General features: G+C 35.3%; 1 protein-coding gene across 1 annotated transcript in view; it reads right to left on the bottom strand.

Moving 5' to 3' along the window:
- Positions 1 to 9068: 9068 nt before the first annotated feature.
- ZNF607 (zinc finger protein 607) overlaps positions 9069 to 23147 on the bottom strand; it is a 33272-nt gene continuing 19193 nt past the window's right edge. Inside the window, 4 exon segments of the mRNA XM_058531055.1 lie at positions 9069 to 10253; positions 10256 to 10362; positions 10365 to 10541; positions 10544 to 10843. Coding sequence (XP_058387038.1) covers positions 9069 to 10253; positions 10256 to 10362; positions 10365 to 10541; positions 10544 to 10843 — 1769 coding nt within the window.

Below are 23147 nucleotides of genomic sequence, written 5' to 3'. Positions count from 1 at the left end.
AAATGATCTCACTTATATGTGAAATCTAAAAAACAAACAGACAAACAGAGCTCATAGTTACATAGAACAGATTGGTGGTTGCCAGGGGTGAGGGGTGGGGTGTGGGTGAAATAGGTGAAGGTCAAAAGTACAAACTTCCAGATACAAAATAAACAAGTCATGAAGATGTAGTGTACAACACGGGGACTATAGTTAAAACTGTATTGCGTATTTGAAAGTTGCTAAGAGAGTAGATCTTGAAAGTTCTCATCACAGGAAAAAAAATTTTGTAACTATATATGGTGTCAGATATTAACTAGCCTTATTGTGATCATTTTGCAGTCTATACAAATATCAAATCATTATGTTATACACCTGAAACTAATGTTATATGTCAATTATATCTCAATAAAAGAAAGCAAACAAGTCAATTAAAAAAATGGGCAAAACACCTGAACACCCCACCAAGGATGTACAGATGGCAAATAAGCATAGGAAAAGATATTCAACATCGTATGTCATTAGAGAATTGCAAATTAAAACAGCAAGGAAGTACCACTACACACTTATTAGAATGGCCAAAATCCAAAATACTGACAACACCAAAAGCTAGTGAGGAGGTGTAACAAGAACGCTCATTCACTGCTGATGGGAGTGCAAAATGCTACAGCCACTTTAGAAGACTGTTTGGAGGTTTCTTACAGAACTAAACATACTCTTTGCATACAGTCCAGCAATGGTATTCCTTGGTATTTACTCAAAGTAGCTGAAAACTTATGTCCACAGAAAACCTGCACACAAATGATTATACCATCTTTAATCATAATTGCAAAAACTTGGAAGCAACCAAGATGTCCTCCAGTAGGTGGATGGATAAATTGTGAAATATCTGGACGATGGAATATTATTCATCACTAAATAGAAATGATCTATCAAGCCTGAGAAGACATGGAAGAACCTTAAATGCCTATTGCTAATTCAAAGAAGCCAAGCAGAAGAGGCTATAGACTGTGTGATTCCAGCTATAAGACATTCTTTTTTTTTTTTTTTGAGGAAGATTGGCCCTGAGCTCACATCTGTTGGCACTATTTCTTTCTTTTTTCTTTTTTTTTTGCTGAGGAAGATTGGCCCTGGGCTAACATCCATGCCCATCTTCCTCTGCTTTATATGGGACACCACCACAGCATGGCTTGAAAAGAGGTGCGTAGGTCTGCGCCCGGGATCTGAACCTGCGAACTCCGGGCCACTGGAGTGGAGTGCACAAATCCAGCTATAAGACATTCTGGAAAGGGCAAAACTATGGAGACAATAAAAAGATTAGTGGTTGTGAGGGGAGGAGGAGGGAACAAATGAATAGGCAGAGCACAGAGGATTTAGGATTTTTAAGGCAGTGCAAATCCTCTGTATCATGTTATATATATATAATATGTATTATACTACTTCGATATATGTCATTATGTATGAATAATGATATATAATTATGGGTTGAGAAACTATGGGTTTATAATGACATAATTATGTCATAATATGTATTATATTTAATAATATGTATATTATATTTAATATGTGTTATTATAATATGTATAATATATATTATATATGTCATAATAAACCCATAGAATGTGCAACACCAGATGTTACTTTACCTGGTATTTCAAGCACACAGGCCAGTGGTGTGGCCAGGGCCCAGGCCCACTTCTCAAGGACCCTGCACAATCTAACCCTCTTGCTTCTGTTTGAGATATGCTCTTTACAAAATATGACTAAGCAAGCTCACCTCCTTGTGAGGGAGCACAGAATCCTCACTCTGCCTAACCATGGGTCAGGTATTTCCAATTTATTTGTTGCTTTCCCATGCTCATATTTGAAACTTGAAAGGGCGAGTTTAGATGTTTCCTTTTTTCTGTTTAACCTGACTAAAATGTAATGGATGCCTCTTGGCTTGTTGCTAAAGGCAGGAGTTTCTTCATTAGTGGAAAGAGCTGAAGGGAAATTTCATTGATAATTCATCATTATATTATCATCACACACATGGAATTTGTTAAGGATGCTAATGAGGAGATTGGGGTGACCTATTAAAAAGTATAGAGGATGCTCAACTGAGAAAAATGAAGCTACAGAAATTCATTATGAAAAACAGTGGAGCATGAAAATTCATCTATAGATTCAGGGCATGAAGTGAGTTAAGGGGAAAAAAGAGAAGTCATCAACATTTTATAGGTTATCTCATGCCTAATTATATCGAATCCCACTTAATATTAGAGATTAAATATAATATATAATTAACTGTTTACTGGAGAAAGGGAGTAGTTTATTGAGCATCTATTGTTAACCAAACACTTCTGACTTCCACTTTTCATTTATCCTCTGATTCAATATGCAAATGCCCCAACTGTATAGTGTTCATTATCAATAAAATCTTGCAGTGAAAGTGACTGTTTTGTGGAGATGTAGGATATCACAGACTGTAGGCATAATCTGTTTCAGTAGTTCTGACTTCCATGCCAGGCATAAGATTCAGCTTTCATAATTACTGGAATGAACAATCTCTTCTATAACGTTTTTTTCCTTTATACGCTTTTGAAATATCTTTGGTACATTTTGAAATATCTTTGTGATAATTTCTGGTGATGTAATTCATGTAGGAATTCAATATCCTGTGGAACAACTTAAATATTCCCTCCACCATGATACATTAATATTTTTTTCCTGTGTGCTTACGTATATTGTTTTGTTTTTGGAGAGTGAAATCACATTAACTTAAATAAGGAGACAATTAAGAATCACTCAGTTTGCAAAAGGAATCCGTGAGTTTCATTACATATCTGGGTATGAGCATGGATGAGGTCAGTAAGAATCAGCTACTTATTTGAAAAACCTTCTAGACAGTTTAAAGGGTAGAAGTACCATCAATTTAACTAACAGGGCACCAAAATATCAGATAAGACAAAAATGTTTCAGTCTTTCAGAATAAAATTTTTAAAAAGAGATTTATGGTTAGTTTTATAAAGCTTTGCAATAATCTCTGGTTTTTAGGTATCCTCCAAATAAATTTCCAGGAATAATATATCATGAAACAGAGAATAAGTAATATTTATACACATCTTTTTATTGTACAAAATAAGGGTAGTGAGCCTCTTGTTAACGTTCTCTATTTGATACTTGAACAGACAGATTCTTTGAGCAGTTTATGATTCTAAACACTGCCTGACTGTGTTGAAAAGGGTTAACTCAGGCAGCTGAAATACTATACATTCTAAAGAAAGGTCTGTGTTCAGGACTGGACCTTCGCTGGCTCCTGGGAGATAACCTCTGAGTTCTTGGCATATCCGGCTTGATATTCTGTATTAGTTTAGCCAGCTAGTTTATGATAATGATGTGACTTATGGTGAATGCCTGTTTTTGTAAGCTTTGAGGCCCTGGGCCATGCTGTATCACTTTGACCTCTGTGGTGCTGAAGACTGAGTAGCTAAGTTTAGTAACTAAGGTCAGTGAAAGGGATGGTGCAGGCCTATAAGACCCTGAATAAAAACCCTGCACACTACAGTTCTGATGAACTTCCCTGTTTGGCACTATTTTGCATAGGTAGTCATACATCATTGCTGAAGGAATTAAGCATCTCCATGTTACTCCACTGGGTTGACACCTGAAAGCTTTTGCTTGGTTTCTCCTCAGCTTTGTCCATGTGACTTTTCCCTCTGCTGATTTAATCTGTATCTTTCAATGTAATAAACCTTAAGTCTGATTCTAGCAGCTCTTCTGAATGCCTGTTGAGTCCTCTTTATGAATCATAGGGCCTGAGAGTGGTCTTGGAGACCTCTGGTGCACCTCTGTTCAAGATTATTGTTTCATTTCCAAATCACTAAAATGTACTTCTAGACAAAGTCACTGCTTTATAGCTAAAACAACCATCCAGATAAACAGCAAAGTAGAACTCACAATTCTTGATTTCAAAACTTACTACAAAGCAAAAGTAATCAATACAGTGTGATACTGAAATAAAGACAGACATATAGACCAATGGAATAGAAGAGAGTTCAGAAATAAACCCTCACATATATGGTCAAATGATTTCCCACAAGGGCATCAAGACCATTCAACAGGGGAAAAAGACAGACTTTTCAACAAGTGGTACTGAGAAAACAGGATAACCACACACAAAAGAATGAGGTTGGATTCTTACCTAACACCATGTACAAAAATTAAGTCTTTACAACAACATGGATGGACCTTGAGGGCATCATGCTAAGTGAAATAAGTCAGACAGAGAAAGACAAATACTGCATGATATCACTTACATATAGAATCTAAAAAAGATGAACTCATAGAAACAGAGTAGGAGGGTGGTTGCCATGGGATGGAGGAGTGGGGGAAAAAAGGAGATGCTGGTCAAAGGGTACAAACTTCCAGTTATAAGATGAATAAGTTCTGGGGATCTAACGGATACAGCATGATGACTATGCTCACCTATATACTTGAAAGAGACTGACTTATACTTGCTAAGAGAGCAGATCTAAGATGTTCTCACCACAAAAAAGAAATGGCAATTATGTGAGGTGATGGAGGTGTTAACTAACCCTACTGTGGTAATCACTTTGCAATATATAAGTGTACACACCTTAAACTTAGACAATGTCATATGTCAATTATATCTCTATAAAGCTGGGGGAAAAAAGAAAAACATTAAATCAAAATGAATCCATGATCTAAATTAGGAAGACCTAAAACTTTATTATAAAACTCTTAGAAGAAAATGTGGGGCAAAAGATTTACAACACTGGATTTTGCAATGATATGAAAGACACAGGCAACTAAAGAAAAAATAGACAAATTGAAATTCATGAATATTAAAAAATCTTGTACATCAAAACACACTGTTGAGAGCCCAGAAATAAAACCACACATCTATGGACAGCTAATTTTCGACAAAGGAGCCAAGAACATATAGTGGAGAAAGCAAAGTCTCTTCAATAAATGATGTTGGGAAAACTGAACAGCCACATGCAAAAGAATGAAAGTAGACCACTGTCTTACACCATACACAAAAAAACTCAAAGTGGATTAAAGACTTGAATGTAAGACCTGAAACCATAAAAATTCTAGAAGAAAACATAGGCAGTATACTCTTTGACACCAGTCTTAGCAGTATCTTTTCAAATACCGTGTCTACTCAGGCAAGGGAAACAAAAAATAAACAAATGGGACTACATCAGACTAAAAAGCTTCCACATGGCAAAGGAAACCATCAACAAAACAAAAAGATAATCCACCAACTGGGAGAAAATATTTGTAAATCATACATCCAACAAGGGGTGAATTTCCAAACTACATAAAGAACTCACACAACAACAAAAAAAATGAACAACCCAATCAAAAAATGGGCAGAGGATATGAACAGACATTTTTCCAGAGATATACAGATGGCCAACAGGCACATGAAAAGATGTTAAACATCACCAATTATTAGGGAAATGCAAATCAAAACTACAGGGGCTGGCCCAGTGGCCTAGTGGTTAAGTTCTGCACGCTCTGCTTCAGCAGCCTGGGTTTGGTTCCTGAGCCTGGACCTACACCACTTGTCAGTGGCAATGCTCTGGCAGCAACCCACATGCAAAAGAGACGACGGTTGGCAACAGATATTAGCTCAGGGCGAATTTCCCTTAAGCAACAACAACAACAAAAAAGAGCAAGATTGGTGACAGATGTTAGCTCAGAGTGACTCTTCCTAAGCAAAAAGAGAAAAAAAGGAAACTACAATGAAATATCACCTCACACCCATCAGAATGGCTATAATTAACAAGACAAGAAATAACAAGTGTTGGGGAGGATGTGAAGAAAAGGAAAGCCTGGTACACTGCTAGTGGGAATGCAAACTAGTGTAGCCACTATGGAAAATAGTATGGAGATTTCTCAGAAAATTAAAAATAGAAATACCATATGATCCAGCTATTCCACTACAGAGTGTTTATCCAAAAAATATGAAATAAATAATTCAAAACCATGTATGTGCCCCTATGTTCATTGCAGCAGCATTCACAATAGCCAAGATGTGGTAGCAACCCAAGTGCCCGTCAACGGATGAATGAATAAAGAAGATGTGGTATATACACACAACAGAACACTACTCAGCCATAAACAAATACAGAGTCTTGCCATTTGCAACATGGATGGACCTTGAGGGTATTATGCTAAGCCAAATAAGTCAGTGAGAGAAAGACAAACACTGTATGATTTCACTCATATGTGGATGATAAACAAACAAACACAAAGATAAGGAGAACAGATTAGTGGTTACCAGAGGACAAGGGGGTGGGGGGGAGGGCGAGAGGGTTAAAGGGGCACGTATGTATGGTGACAGATAATAACTAGACTTTGGTGAACACGATGCAGTCTATACACAAACTGAAATATAATAATGTACTCCTGAAATTTACACATTATAAGCCAGTATGACCTCAATAAAATAATTCTAAAACAGCCACACAGTATTAATACACTAAAATGGTAGAAAATATTTGTAAATCATATATTTGATAAGGGATTAATATCCAAAATATATAGAGAACCCCTAAAACTCAACAAAAATCAAAAAAGAACCCAATTCATAAATGGGCAAAGGACTTTGGATAGATATACTAGTGGACATAAGTACATGAAAAGCTGTTTAACATCACTAATCATTAGGGAAATGCAAATCAAAACTCCTGTGAGATACCATCTCACACCCATTAGGATGACTACTAGCAAAAAAAATAAAATAAGTCTTCATGAGGATGTAGAGAAACTATAACCCTTTTGCACTGTTGGTAGGAGTGAAAAAAGGTACACTCCCTGAGGAAAACAGTATGGTGGTTCCTCAAAAGATTAAAAATAGACTAACATATGATCCAGCAATTCAATTTCTAGTTATATGCTCAAAATCATTGAAAGCAGGGATTTGAAGAGAGATTTGTACATCCATATTCATAGCAGTTTTTTTCGCAATAGCTAAAACGTGGAAGCAACCCATGTGTATATATGAATGAATGGATAAGCCAAATGTGATTTATACATTCAATGGAATATCATTCACCCTTGAAAAGAAGGGAAATTCTGACACATGCTACAACATGGATGAACCTTGAGGACATTATACTAAGTGAGATAAGCAAGTCACAAAAAGACAAATACTGCATGATTCCACATACATGAGGTATTTAAGAATATTTAACATCACAGAGACAGAAAGTAGAATAATTTTTGCCAGCAACTAGGAGCAAAGGGGAATGATGATTTAGTGTGTAATGGATACAGAATTTCAATTTTGCAAGATGAAAAGAATTCTGGAGACAGATGGCAGTACTGGCTACAAAAAATATGAATGTACTTAATGCCACTGAACCGAACCATTTAAAAATGGTTAAGATAGTAAACTGTATGCTATTTGGCATTTTACCAAAATTTTAAAAAATTGGTAAAAAGGAAAAGAAACAAAAAAACCTGGAAGAAGCGACTCATGAAAAATAAGTAACAAGATTGCTGTAACTGGCAAATTTCATGCAACTGTTCATGAAACAAAATGAAACTCTTACACAAAATGTCAAGGTAATATATATTATAGGTTTTCTTTGCTTTACAGTATCTGTCCCAACTCCTCAACTTCTGATACTAGCAAGAAAGCAGCTGTAGAAAACAAACAAATGAGCATAGCAGTGCTGTAATCAAACTTTACAAAAATGGGTATCAGGTTGCCTTTGGTTTGTGGGCCATGTTTTATCCGCCATTGTTTAGCAGATAAAGAGTCACGATAATCAAATAAACCTAGACTGGATACAAATTTGAAAATTAGTTATAAAAGACATTCCTGGTAAAAATTTTTAAATTTGAATATGGATTAAATATTGGAAGAGAAAATTATTACTCATTTTCTTATGTGTGATTTTATGGCAATCTGAGTAAGTAGGAAATTGTCTTTTTAGCAGATGCATTGATATATGAAAGGGAAGAAACATCATGTTCATAACACTGAAATTATTCAGTAAGATGTATAGGAAAGAGAAAGCTAATGTGGCAGTACGTTAACATATATTTGTTGTACTGTTTTCATAACTTTTGTGTTTAAAATTATCCATAATAAAACATTTGAGAAAATTACAAAACGGATATCCTTTTCTTAATTTGTAATCAATTCTGAATGTGCAAAAGGAATGTAACTTACTTGCTATTTTCAAATTTTCAAAATCTATATATCTGAATTTCATTCCAAGATTAAGTGTTTGATGTACCTTAAGAGATCTGAATGAAGATCCTCTCATGTTTTTTACTTGCAATCTGACTTTATCCATAATGAATTCTAATTCAAAAAGCGATAAGTAGTTACAGAAACTTTTCTTAATTCAATAAACCTATAGGCTCTTTATCTCCTAAGAATCTATTAACAATAACATAAATAATGCTTATGTTAGAAATAGTGGCTAATGTCTTTTGAATACAAAGTATATGCCAAATACTTCTCCAGGTTTTTTTCATGTACTACTTCATGTAATTCTAAGAACAGCAGTATACCGTAGGTACTGCTATCAACATTTACAAATGATGCCCAAAGGGGATCAATACCTTACCCGTCACACAAGGTGTAAGGAGTGCAAACACAATCATGATGGTTAAGATAGGTACAGTGGCCAAAGGCTTCCCATATCTGTTACATTAATAGATGTTTTCTGTATTATGATTTTTCTCAAATTTAATAATTGATTGGTGCTAAAAAGGTTTTATACATAAAGTATAAAGAAAAAGGCTTTCCTACATTCTCTAAATTTTCCTCTAGTATGAATATTCTGATAATCCGTAAATAGGGGAATGTTAAAAAGGCTTTCTTGTGATATATACTGTATGAGTTCTCTGCATTGAGCAATATTTTGGTCATAACTAAAAAACATCAAACATTATATACTTTCCATGGAGTTTGCATTAGTATGAATGGATGCCTTATAGGAACTGATCCATATCTAAAAGCTTTCTGACATTGTCTTCATTGAAACTGTTTCTCAGTGGTATAAATCCATCGACGTACAGTATATTGTCTAGTACATATATATGCCATAAAGTCTTTATCCAGTATGAATTCTCTCATGTACTTGAAGGACTGAATTAAGCCTGAAGGACCTCTTGCATTTGTTACATTCAAAGGGTTTCTCACCAGTATGAAGTCTATGATGTACAGTAAGTTGATGGCTATTATTAAAAACTTTTCCACACTCGTGATATACATAGGGTTTCTCACCAGTATGAATTTTCTCATGTCTAACAAGATATGAAGCACAACGAAAGGCCTTCCCACATTCTTTACATTCATAAGGTTTATCACCAGTATGAATTCTCTCATGACTCACAAGATGTAAGGCATGACTAAAAGCCTTTCCACATTCTTTACACTGATAGGACGTTTTACCAGTATGAATTCTGTCATGTAGTACAAGGCTTGATGTTTGATGAAAAGATTTTCCACATTCCTTACATTTGTAGGGTTTCTCATCAGTATGAACACTCTGGTGTGTTTTAAGGGTTGAAATGAGCCTAAAACACTTCCCGCATTAGTTACATTCAAAGGGTTTCTCACCACTATGAATACTCTGATGCTGAGTAAGTTGTCCAAACACATTAAAGGCCTTCCCACATTCCTTACATTCATAGCGTTTCTCACCAGTATGAATTCTATGATGTACAGTACTTTTATGCCTATAACTAAAAGCCTTGCCACACTCTTGACACACACAGGGTTTTTCATCAGTATGAATTCTCTCACGTGTAACAAGATATGAAGCACAATGAAGGGCCGTTCCACATTCTTTACATTCACGAGGTTTATAACCAGTATGAATTTTGTTATAATGTACAAGGTGTGCAGATTGACTGAAGACTTTCCCACATTCCTTACATTCATAGGGTTTCTGACCAGTATGAATACTCTGATATACTTTAAGGGTTGAATTGAGCCTAAAGAACTTCCTGCATTTGTTACGTTCAAATGGTTTCTTACCGCTATGAATACTGTGGTGTCTAGTAAGTCATCTATACATACTAAAGGCCTTCCCACATGCCTTACATTCATAAGGTTTCTCAACAGGATCACATCTGCAATGTGTAGTACATGGATGGCTACTACAAACACCCTTCTCAGACTCTCTGCATTCACAGGGATTCATACCAGTATGAATTTGCTGATGTACAATAACTGCATAATTACTTCTAAAGGCCTTCCCACATTCTTTACATTTGAATGGTTTCTCACCATTCACTGAATTCTGTTATGACATAAAAGTTGTGATTTTTGACGGAAGGCCTTCCCACATTCCTTACCTTCATTGGGCTTCTCACCACTATGAATAGTCTGATGTACTTTAGGGTTGAATTGAGCCTAAAGGCCTTCCCACATTTGTTACATTCAAAGGGTTTCTCACCAGTCTGAATACTGTAACGTCAAGTAAGTAGTCTATACACGCTAAAGGCCTTCCCAAATTCCTTACATTCATAGCGTTTCTCACCAGTATGAATTGTCTGATGTGTTCTAAGTCTCCCAGCATAAAGGCCTTTCTGCATTCCTTACACACACAGGATTTCTCACCAGTATGAACTCTTCCATGTTGAGCCAAGTTTGAGGCACGACTAAAGGCTTTCCCACATTCTTCACATTCACAGGGTTTCTCACCAGTAGGAATTCTCTGATGTACTCTAAGATCTGGAAGATGACTAAAGGCCTCAAACTCTTTATGTTGGTCAGTTTTCTCACTACTGTGAATTCTGTGATGTAGAATAAGAGATGAATGTTTTCTTTTAGAAATGAAAATTTTTCCATCCTTGATTATTTCATAACTTGACTCCCAATCTAAAATAAATAAGAAGATAAAACCATTTTCTTTCCAGGACCAGGAAAAGAAAATGTTCTATAGTAGAATTTATAGAAATTTCAAAATCTTCCTCATTTAGAGATGGTTGAGAGAACACTACAGTACAATTATAAAGTTTGAAAAATTGAAAGGAGAACTCAGAAAATCAGGAGTTTATGCAGTGAAGTGCTGATAAATGTTTAACAACCACCTCTACACACACAGAGAGACAGCCCTATTTTGTAGTGTTTGCCAGTGTCTATAGTGTAAACACTCCCATCATGGTCAATTTCAAGCTATCAATATAATTCAGTGAATACAGACTTAGAGAGAGATGTGCACAGTTGGCTCTGGTGTCAGGTTACTGGTCAGCTCTAACACACCATTCCCATATATATAAGTATATAACAAATATAAAATTTTAGAAAGGCAAATATCTATGCCTGATCATTCTGTAATTACAATTCCCCTAGAAAATATAGATGTCTCCACCACTGTGGTTCATTTTTTCCTATGGACGGCTATGTGTGCTTATCTTTATATATCAAATGAGATACTTAGAGTTTTTATTTAGTTATGTTCTCTTGAGATTTTACATTACTTACCCAACCTACAGATATTCAATCTGTTTTATTCCTTCATATCTTTTCTAAGGCCTGCTCTCAATTTCCCTTTTAACCAAGGCCAATCATTCTGGTCATCCCCCGAAGAGTATGTTGATGAAATTTCACACATGTATCAAATATAAACACTACTCTTAGGCAATTTTGAGCATTTAGGGTCTTTGGGCAATAGAGGGGACCTGAATTATATAATGTGGTCAACAGGAAGAATGGCAAGAACTATATGAAAGAGAATTGGCATAAGTGGGCTTCAGGATAACAGTCTATAGTCTATATAACGCAATAGCTTGAGCAAAATCGAAAGTGCTGAGTTACCAGGACATGAGTGAGGGCAAAAATATCTACTTGTAACTAGAGTACGGCTTGTATACAAAAAGTTGAAACAACATAAACAACATTCTCCATGATAAAGTAATAATAGAAACTAATAATATCAAAAAACTAAGAGCCTTTTCATGTGGAAGAGAAATATCCTCTGCATAATAAATGTTAGGAAAATATGGAAATAAAAAACGGAAACAGAAGAATTTTAGTAAATCACAATACAAGAAAATAAGTACACCTCATAATCTTGGGCATTCGATATCAACATTTAGGGAATTCAAAGACTAAAAGAAAATTAGTTTAGGATCAATAAATAGTTTAGCATCCAAAATTTAGGAAATAAACAACAAACTACAGGAAAGGAGAAAAATAATGATAAAAAGAGAATGTAATGAATTAGAAAACAGCATAGGATTAACAAATAAATTGAAGAGCTGGTACTTATAAAATAATAAAGTGAATTATTACCAAAATTCAATCAAAAAAGACTAAAAAGAAATAAAGAATAAGAAGTTAAAAGGAGTAAATAAGAAACATGGAGGAATTTATTTAAATTATGAGAGTACTGTATAATGATACAATGGATAATTGACTGGAAAAATTAACCAAAATTGACCATAAAAGAGAAATCCAAACAGACCAATTACCTATATTGTAATTTCTGAATATATAGATCTAAAATATGAATATAGGATAGCTGGACAAAGAGACAATTCAAAAAGGGGGCTAGAAATGTAAGCCTTCAAGTCTTAAGCCAAAAATAAAGTGTTCAAAGGTTTATAGAGCTATGACCTCAAAAAAGTATGAAAATAGTACCATAAAAATTCTTGGGATTTAAAGACAGGTTTTGAAGACAGAAACATACTCAAGTATTTACTCAGGAAACTAGTTAAGTAAATTATAGTGGGAACTGGTTAAACAGTCTATATAAAGCTAATGCTTCTCAGTCTGATAGTAGAACTTCAAGTTAGCAGGGCAGGCAGTTGGGCAAGAAAGTTGTTCATGAAGTGAGGGAAGGACAAAGTGGAATCTTAGAAAATGAGCTAGGACCCATGAAGATGGACTGTAACTTCCAGTAACATCTAGTGTCCTCAAAGACTTCAACTTTGATGATGGGGGAATTCTGCAGGAGAAGCTGGCACCTTTCTTCATGGAGCTAACGACTTAACATGTCCCAAGAGGTACAGAAGCTAAAAGAGGAGATCTGGCAGGAATAGGGGAAACTAGGTTCAGCTGTTGACTCACAGAAACATGGTTAGCCAGCTGTTAATTGACGACATGTGTAAACTGTGAGACAATGTCCTGGGCTGCTCTGACAGTCCAAGCATAAGAATATGATTTCTGTTTCAATTTTACCTATACTAAATACTATATTAAATACTAAAATACTAAATACTACACTACACCTATAAATACCTATACTAAAAAATACTGAATTGAACCAAAAGAAGTAGGGAAAGAGGAAATAAGTAATAATACAAGATGTAAATGTCAACCCAACCATATCTGTAACATTGGATACTCCAATTAAAAGATCCAAGTTGTTAAAATCAGCAAAACAAAAACAAAAAAAGGCTTAATTATATGCTATTTGAAACCCATTTTAAAGATAAAGATATTGACACAAACAAGTAGAAGAATGGTAAAAGATATACCATGCAAACATCTATTAAGTTATTTATAGGAAAATAAAATATGAAAAACTTTATGGCAATAAATTTCAAAATTCAGATGAATATATACAAAATGAATATATATATAATATATACAGTTTAGATGAATATATACAAAATTTAGATGAAATATACAGTTCTTACAAATTTCAGAAATTGGCTCAAGAAGAAACAGAAAATCTGAATAATTCTGTGCCTATTTAATTACTAAATTCATAATTAAAAACCTTCCCACAAAGAGAACTTGAGGCAGAGAGTACTTCACTACTGAGTTGTACAAATGTTCAAGAAGAATAACGGGCTGGCGCCATGGCTTAGCAGTTAAGTGCGTGCGCTTCACTGCTGGCGGCCCGGGTTCAGATCCCGGGCGCACACCGACACACTGCTTCTCTGGCCATGCTGAGGCTGCGTCCCACATACAGCAACTAGAAGGATGTGCAGCTATGACGTATAACATCTACTGGGGCTTTGGGGGAAAAAATAAATAAAAAAAAAAAAAAAGAAGAATAACACTAATTTTACACAAACTCTTTCATTAAAAGGAGGAGGGAATAGGAGCCGGCCCAGTGGTGTAACAGTTAAGTGTGCGCTCTGCTTCAGCGGCCCGGGGTTCGCAATTTCAGATCCCGGACGCGGACTGGTGCACTGCTTGTGAAGCCATGCTGTGGCGGCGTCCCATATAAAATAGAGGAAGATGAGCACAGATGTTAACCCAAGGCCAATCTTCCTCAGCAAAGAGAGGGTTGGCAACGGATGTTAGCTCAGGGCTAATCTTCCTCACCAAAAAAAAAAGGAGGAGGGAATATCTCTCAACTCATTTTATGAAGCCAGCATAACCCTGATACTGAAATCTGATAAAGATAGTACATGAAAATGATACACCAATACCGTGAAAAATGTACACACAAAACTATTAGCAAATTGACTACAGCTATATAAGAACAGTAACTGCCAAGTGGATTTATTCCAGGAACAATTGGTTGGCATAAGATTTGAAAATCAAACATATTAGTAATCAAACTATAATGATAAAAGATAAAAACTATATGATCATTTCATCAAGGAAGAGATGCAGATGGTAAGTAAGCACATGAAAAGCAGTCAGCACCATTAGAGAAAGGCTAATTAAAACTGACAATAGCAAGTACCAGTAAAGATACTGACCAACTGGAAATCTCACACATTGCTGGTGGGAATGCAAAATGGTATAGGCGCTTTGAAAACAGTTAGGCAGATTCGTAAAAACCTCAACATACCTAAAATATGACCCACCATTCCCAACCATGGGGACTTAACCCTAGAGAAAGGAAAATTTATGTTCATACAATCTATAAACAATATTTATAACAACTTTATTCATAATCACCAGAATCTGGAAACGATCAAAATGTTCTTCAATGGGTAAATGAATAAATTTTTGGTATTCCATACAACAGAATACTACTCAAGAATAAAAAGGAACAAACTGTTCATCCACACAACAGTATGGCTGAACCTCAAATGCCTTATATTAAGTGAAAGAAGCCAGACTCAAAAGGCTACATTTTGTATGATTCTATTTATATGATTTTCTGGGAAAAGCAAAACTATACAGACAGAGAACACATCAGTGGTTGCTAGAGGTGAAGGGTAAGATTATGGTTTGACCACACAGGGGCAGCATGAGGGAACTTTTTGAGGTGATAGAATTTTTCTATATCTTGATTGTGGTTGTAAAAAACTACATGCAGGCTCAAACCTCATAGAACTGTATACCACAAAAAGTGAATTTTATTGAATGAAAAAAATTTTTAAATGATCATTTCAATAGATTCAGATAAAGCATTTGACAAAATTGAACACTCATTCATAGTAAAAACTTTCAGCAAAAGAGGAACACAAGAAAACTACCTCAATCCCATAAAGGTCATATATGAAAAACCTACCGCAAGCTTGCAGATTTACACTCCAACAGGTAAAGAGAGTGGAAGTCGTCACTCCTATAGTCACAAGAAGAAAGCTAAACCAACTGAAAAAACAACTCTTCTTACATTCCTTAGATAATTGTGGTTACAGGGCAAACTGCTGACCTGAAACCTGGAGAAACAGAGAATTATAGCCTCCCAAGAGGAGAAGCCAAGGAGTGGAAGCCTGCTGCTGGAGCCAGAACTACCAGAACACTTAAAATGTAATTGGCAAACTGCTGGAGTGTTGGCCTATTTGGAATGTTAAAAGCTCCAGCAGGGCCCGGTATTAGAGAGAACCCCACAATGTTGTGAACTGTACCTCTAAGAACCCAACCAGTTCTCACTGTGGACAGAGAAAAGTTGGCAAGGGAAGAGGAAATAATCTCAGTGTTCAGTTTTTCCTTCTGTTCTCTTCAAGGAAAGTCAGCCCTCCACTACTATAATATAGACTTATGTGACCTGGGGAAGGGAAATTACCCAATTCTAGCTCCTTCTAACCTTCCTTTCTCACATAAAGGGAGAAAAACAAAAAGGTTAAGAAATTCTTGTAAAGGTCACATGCCAAGGCCTCTAGATCATGGAGGGTAGGGGGAATGCCCCAATCAGAAGATTATAGCATGTTTCCCCTCCCAAATACCTTACCTCCACATCAACAGGGCTACCATAAAATAATAGTGAATTACTTCTGAGAGAGCTGCAATCCACAGACTCCGTCAAAGAAAGTTTCTAGGGACACCCAAACACAACAGGGGAGATAAAATCAAGGACACTAAAAGAAATTGAAGGCTGTGACACCTACAGCTATCTGTCTAGGAGTCATGCAGTGTTAAATGTTTGCTGTAAACTGAGATTTCTCAATAAATGCCTATTTACCTCATTGGCATTACCAGATACATCATGTCCAGCTTTCAACAAAAAAATTACGAGGTATGCTAATAGGCAAGAAAAAAACCCCCACACAATCCAAAGATCAAGCAACAGAACTAGACTCAGATATGGCAAAAATTTTAGAAAAGAAGAGCATTAGAAATGGAATAAATGAAGGTAAGGTTTAAAAACCTACAGTAAACATCAATCTTAATATTGAATTACTAATCAGGAATAAAGTAAGGATTATAGCTTTTAATATCTCTATTCAGGATTGTACTGGAAATCCAAGCCACCTCATTCAAGGAAGAGAAATTAAGACATAAAGATCAGAAAGGAAAAATTAAAACTCTATAAAAGATGATGTAATTTTTTACACATTAATCCTAAGCAATCTATAAAACCATAAGAACTAAGGAAGTAATTCAACAAGGTCATGATATAAAGGTTAAGACACAAAATCAATTATATTTTTACAGACTTAGCAGCAAACAGTTGTAAAATGAAATGTAAACAACAGCAATTCCATTTATAATAGCTTGAAAATATATAAAATATCTGGGAATAAATTTTACAGAAGATATGTTAGGATGTGTACAGGGACAACTGTGATAGATAACAGAAACGAAAGACATACATAAAGAAGAAAGATAAACGTTATTTATGGGGCAGATGATTGAACACAGTTCAATTTTCAGTTATCCCCAAATTTATCTAACACGATCCCAATCATAATAAGTATGCTTTTTGTTTGTTTGTTTGTTTTTTGTGAGGAGATCAGCCCTGTGCTAACATTTGCCAATCCTCCTCTTTTTTTGCTGAGGAAGACTGGCCCTGGGCTAACAACCGTGCCTGTCTTCCTCCACTTTATATGCGATGCCGCCACAGCATGGCTTGACAAGCAGTGCGTCAGTGTGCGCCCGGGATCTGAACCGACGAACCCCGGGCCACGGCAGCGGAGCGCACGCAGTTAACCGCTTGCACCACTGGGCCAGCCTCATAAGTATGCTTTTTAAATATAAATTGACAAGCTGATTGTAGGAAACTGTAAAGAACATAAGGATATCCAAAGCAATCAAGAAAAGAACAAAGCTAGAGGGTTCACAATACTTGTTTTTAAGACTTACCATAAGAATCACGGTGAGCAAGACAACGTGGTACTGGCATAGGCAGGAGTTTGCAAACTTTGGTGTGCCTAAGAATCACCTAGAGGTCTTGTGAAACAGAGATTTTGGACCCCACCCCCAGAGTTTCTAAATTACTAAGTGTGAAGTGGGAAAGGAGAATTTGCATGTCTAATAAATTTCCAGGTGATATTGATGCTGTTGGTAGGACACGGGGAAAGGATACTCTTTTTTAAAACTGGTGCTGGAATTACTGGATATCCATAGGGGGAAAAGATAAGCCCTGATCCCTACTCACACCATTATAAAAATTAACCCAAAATGGATAGAGATCTAAATATAAAAGCAAAAATTTTAAAAGGTCAAGAAAAAAATAGAGAAAAAGTCGTCGTAACTTTAGGAAAGTCAAAGATTTCTTAGATAGAATATAAAAACAAAAAGTCCTAAGACAGAAATTTGGCATACTGGGGTTCATCAATATTAAAAATGTTTGCTCCTTGGAAGACATTGATAATAATATGAAAAAGTAAGCCAGACACTGGGAGGAAATATTTGTGATATTAAAAAAGGACTTGTGTCCAAAATAAAGAACACTTCAAATTTAAGGCAATAGTGTTTCCAAAGGGGAAAAGATTTGACCAAACACTCCAAAAGATATATATTATTAGTAAGTGCAGGAAAAGAAGCTCAGTATCATTAGCCACCATGGAAATGCAAATTAAAACCAACATAAGATACCACTACATACCAAACATAATAACTAAAATTAAAAGTGGGTGACAATAACGAGTGTTAGGGAGGATAAGGAGCCAGTGGAACACTCAGATATTGCTAGTGGAAAGCTAGTGGAAATGTAAAATGGAACAACCACCTTGGAACTCTCTGCAAGTTCCTAAAAAGTGAAACATATACACCGACTACTCAAAATTCTGCTCTTGAGTACATTTACCCTATAAAAATAATAACATGTCCACATAATAAATTTTTTTATTGCTTGCCTTTGTCATGTGTGGTAAAATACACATGATGTAAAATTTACCATCTTAACAACATTTTTTTTTTTGGTGGGGAAGATCAGCCCTGAGCTAACATCCATGCCAATCCTCCTCTTATTTTTTTGCTGAGGAAGACAAAAAAATAGATGTTTTAGAAGGCTAAATAGATGTTAGCCCTGAGCTAACATCTATTGCCAATCCTCCTCCTTTTTTTTCCATTTTTTTTTCTCCCCAAAGCCCCAGTAGATAGTTGTATGTCATAGTTGCACATCCTGCTAGTTGCTGTATGTGGGACGGCACCTCAGCATGGCCGGACAAGCGGTGCGTTGGTTGGCACCTGGGATCCGAACCCAGGCTGTCAGTAGCGGAGTGTGCTCACTTAACTGCTAAGCCACGGGGCCGGTCCCCTATCTTAACAACTTTTAAACATACAATTCGGTGTTATTAAATACATTCACACTGTTGTGCAGCCATCAATATCATCAATCCCCATAACTCTTTTCATCGTGTAAAACTGAAACACTACACCTATTAAATAGTAAGTCCCCATTCTCCCCTCCTCCAAGCCGCTGGCAACCACCATTATAATTTCTGTCTTTATGCTTTTGTTTACTCTAAGTACTTCATATAAGTCGAATCATACAGTGTGTGTCTTTGTGACTGGCTTATTTCACTTAGCATAATGTCCTCATAATGTCCTTAGTTCATCCATGTTAGAGCATATCGCAGAATTTGGTTCTTTTTTAAGGCTGAATAATATTTCATTGTATGTATACACCAAATTTTGATTATGCATTCATTAATCTGTGGACACTTAGGTTGCTTCCACATTTTCACTATTGTGAATAATGCTGCTATGAACATGGGTGTACAAATATCTCTTTGAAACACTGGTTTCAATTCTCTTTGGTATATACCCACAAGTGGAATTGCTGGATCATATAAAATTCTATTTTTAACCTTTTGAGGAACCTACATATTCTTTTCCATAGCAGCTATACCATGTTATATACCCACCAACTATGCACAAGGGTTCCAATTTCTCCACCTCCTTGCCAACACTTGTTATTTTCTGGGTTTTGTTTGTTTGTTTGTTTTTTGATAGTAGCCATCCTAACAGTTGTGAGGTAGTAGCTCACTGTAGTTTTGATGTGCATTTCCCTAATAATTAGTGATATTAAGCATTTTTCATGTGCTTATTGCCAATTCATATATCTTCTCTGGAGAAATGTCTACTCAAGTACTTTGCCCATTTTTGAATCAGGATGTTGCTTTTTTTGGTGCCGGATTTTAGAAGTTCTCCCTTATATTCTGGAAATTAATCCCTTATCAGTCATATATGATTTGCAAATATTTTCTCCTATCCTGTGGATTGTCTTTTTCATCTTTGGATAGTGTCTTTTGGGGCACAAAATTTTTTGATTTTCATGAAGTCTGATTTGTGTGTTTTTTCTTTTGTTACTTGGACCTTGAGTGTCATATCTAAGAACGTAATGTCATGAAACTTTTGTCTTATATTTTCTTTTGCTAGTTTTATTGTTTTACATCTTACATTTAGGTCCTTGATCTATTTTGAGTTAATTTTTGTATATAGTGTTAAGTAAGGGTCCAACTTCATTCTTTAGCACATGGATATGCAGTTTTCATAGCACCATTTTTGAAAAAACTGTCCTTTCCTCAGTGAATGGTCTTGGCAGCCTTGTCAAAAGTCACTTGAACATATATGTGAGGGTTTATTTCTGTGCTCTCTATTCTATTTGATTGATGTATATATCTGTCTTTATGCCAATACTACACTGTTTTGATTACTATAGGTTTGTACTAAGTTTTAAAATTAGGAAGTGTGAGTCCTCCACTTTTGTTTTTCTTTTTCAAGATTATTTTGGCTATATGGGGTCCCTTGAGATTTCATATGAATTTTAGGATGGGTTTTTCTATTTCTGCAAAAAAACATCATTGGGATTTTGATAGCGATTGCACTGAATCTGTAGATCACTTTGGGTAGTACTCACATTTTACCTATGTTAAGTTTTACAATCCATGAACATGGGATGTGTTTCCATTTATGTCTTCCTTAATTTCTTTCAGCAATGTTTTGTACTTTTCATCGTGTAAATCTTTCACTTCTTTGGTTAATTCTTCAGTTTTTTTTTTTTTTGATGTTATTGTAAGTGAAATTGTTTTTGAAATTACCATTTCATTTGTTCACTGTGTATAGAAATGCAACTGATGTTTGTATATTAACTTTGTATCCTTTTACTTTGCTGAATTAATTTTTAGTTCTAAAAGCTTGTCTGTGGTTGCTTTAGGTTTTTCTACGTAGAAGATCCTATCATCTACAAACAGATAATTTTACAGCTTGCTTTCCAAATTGGATGACTTTTATTCCTTTTGCTTGCCTGATGGCTCTGGCAAGAACTTCCAGTACTATGTTGAATAGAAGAGGTGGAAGCAGGCATCCGTGCTTGCCCTGTTCCTGATCTTAGAGTAGAAGCTTTCAGTCTTTCACCATTGAGTAGTATATTTGCTGTGGGTTTTTCATTTATAGTTTTTATTATGTGATGGTAGTTTCCTTCTATCCCTATTTTATTGCAAGTTTTTATCATGAAAGGGTGCTAAATTTTGTCAAATGCTTTTTATCTATCAATTGAGATAATCATGTGGGTTTTTTCCTTCATTTTGTTCATGTGGCATATTACATTGGTCAATTTTTATATGTGGAACCCTCCTTTCATTCCAGGAATAAATCTCACTTTGTCGTTGTGTATAATCCTTTTAATATGCTGCTTAATTCTGTCTGCTAGTGTTTTGTTGAGGATTTTTACATTAATGTTTATAAGGGTTATTGGTCTGTAGTTTTCTTTTCTTGTAGTATCTTTGTCAGGCGTTGGTATCAGGGTTATGCTGGCCTCATAGAATGAGTTAGGAAGTGTTCCTTCCTCTTCAACTTTTTGGAAAAGTTTGAGAAGGGTTGGTATTAATTTTTCTTTAGAACTTTAAAGAAGTTTAAAGTTTAAAGACGTGAATTCTTTAGAATTCGCCAGAGACGGTGTTGTCGTTTTCTTTGTTGGGAGATTTTTTATTACTGCTTAAATCTCCTTACTAATTATAGGTCTGTTCAGATTTTCTGTTTATGATTTAGTCTTGGTAGGCTTTGTGTTTTTAGGAATTTATCCATTTCATCTAGGTTATACATTTTGTTGGTGTACAATTGTTCATAGTACTCTAAATTTTTTTGTAGAATAATTAGTAATGTCCCCACTTTCATTTCGGATTTTAGTAATTTGAGCTTTTTTTTCCTTAGTCTAGCTAGCCAAAGATTTGTCAATTTTCTCAATGTTTTTGAAGAACCAATGTTTTTTTGGTTTAATGATTTTCTCTCTTTTCTATACTCTATTTGATTTATCTCTGCTCTAATCTTTCTTATTTCCTTTGGTCTCTTAAGCTTTGGCGTATTTTTGTTCTTCGTCTTCTAGTTCTTTAAATTGTAAAGTTAGGTTGACTTCATATCTTTCTTTTTTTTTTTAAAGTAAACATTTATAACTATAAACTTGCCCCTTGGCACTGACTTCATTGTGTCCCATAAGTTTTGGAATGTTGTGTTTTTGTTTTCATTTGTCTCTAAGTATTTTCTAATTGTCCTTGTGATTTCATTTTTGATCTTTTGGTTGTGTAAATGTATATTACTTTATTTCTAAAATTTTGTGAATTTCCCTGTTTTACTTTTGTTACCATTTCTGACTTCATCTTGATGTGGTCAGAAAATATACTTTGTGTGACATCTGTCTTTTAAAATCTATTGAGACTTAATTTGTGGCCTAACATATAGTCTGTCGTGGAAAACATCCCATATGTACTTGAAAAGAATGTGTACACCATTGTTCTTGGGCAGAGTATTCTATGTATGTCTCTTAGATTTAGTTGGTTTATTGTCTTAAGTCCTCTACTTCCTTAGTTATCTTTTGGTTCTTCTATTCATTATTGTGAGTTGGGTATTGAAGTCTCCAACTATTACTGTAGAACTGTCTACTTCTCCCTTCAATTTTGTCAGTTTTTGCTTCATATAGTTTGATGGTCTATCATTAGGTGCATGAATATTTATAATGGTTATATCTTCTTGCTCTGTTGAACCTTTTATTAATATATAATGTTCTTTGTCTTGTTACCTTCCTTGATTTAGTCTATTTTGTCTGATATTAGTACAGCCACTCCCACTTTGTTTCAGATGCTACTTGCATGGAATATCTTTTCCATTCTTTCACTGTCCACCTATTTGTCTTTGAATGTCAAGTGAGTCTCTTGTAGACAGTATATAGTTGAGTCATGTGTTTTTACCCATTTTGCCAATCTGTCTTTTGATTGGAGAGTTTAATCCATTTACATTTAAAGTAATTACTGATAAGGATGGACTTACTTCTGTCATTGTGCTATTTGTTTTCTGTCTGCCCTATAGCTTTTTGTCCTCCATTTCCTATATTACTGTCCTCTTTTGTAGTGAAATATTTAAGTTCCTTTCTCATTTCCTTTTGTGTATACTCCATAGCTATTTTCTTTGTGGCTACCATGGAGATTACATTTATCAATCTTCTCTGTATCTTTTCGATTTTACTATATGAGCTGCCAAAGTGGGCTCTCCACATAAGAATTTGTATATAAATGTTCATAACAGCTATACTCATAATAGCTTAAATTGGAAGCAACCCAAAGGTCCATCAATAGGTGAATGGATACAGAATTTGTGGTATATCCAT

The sequence above is a fragment of the Diceros bicornis genome, chromosome 34 (assembly GCF_020826845.1).
Source record: "Diceros bicornis minor isolate mBicDic1 chromosome 34, mDicBic1.mat.cur, whole genome shotgun sequence".
NCBI classification, from domain to species: domain Eukaryota; kingdom Metazoa; phylum Chordata; class Mammalia; order Perissodactyla; family Rhinocerotidae; genus Diceros; species Diceros bicornis.
The sequence above is the reverse complement of the archived record's forward strand: the minus strand, read 5'-3'. Positions and strand labels throughout refer to the sequence as shown.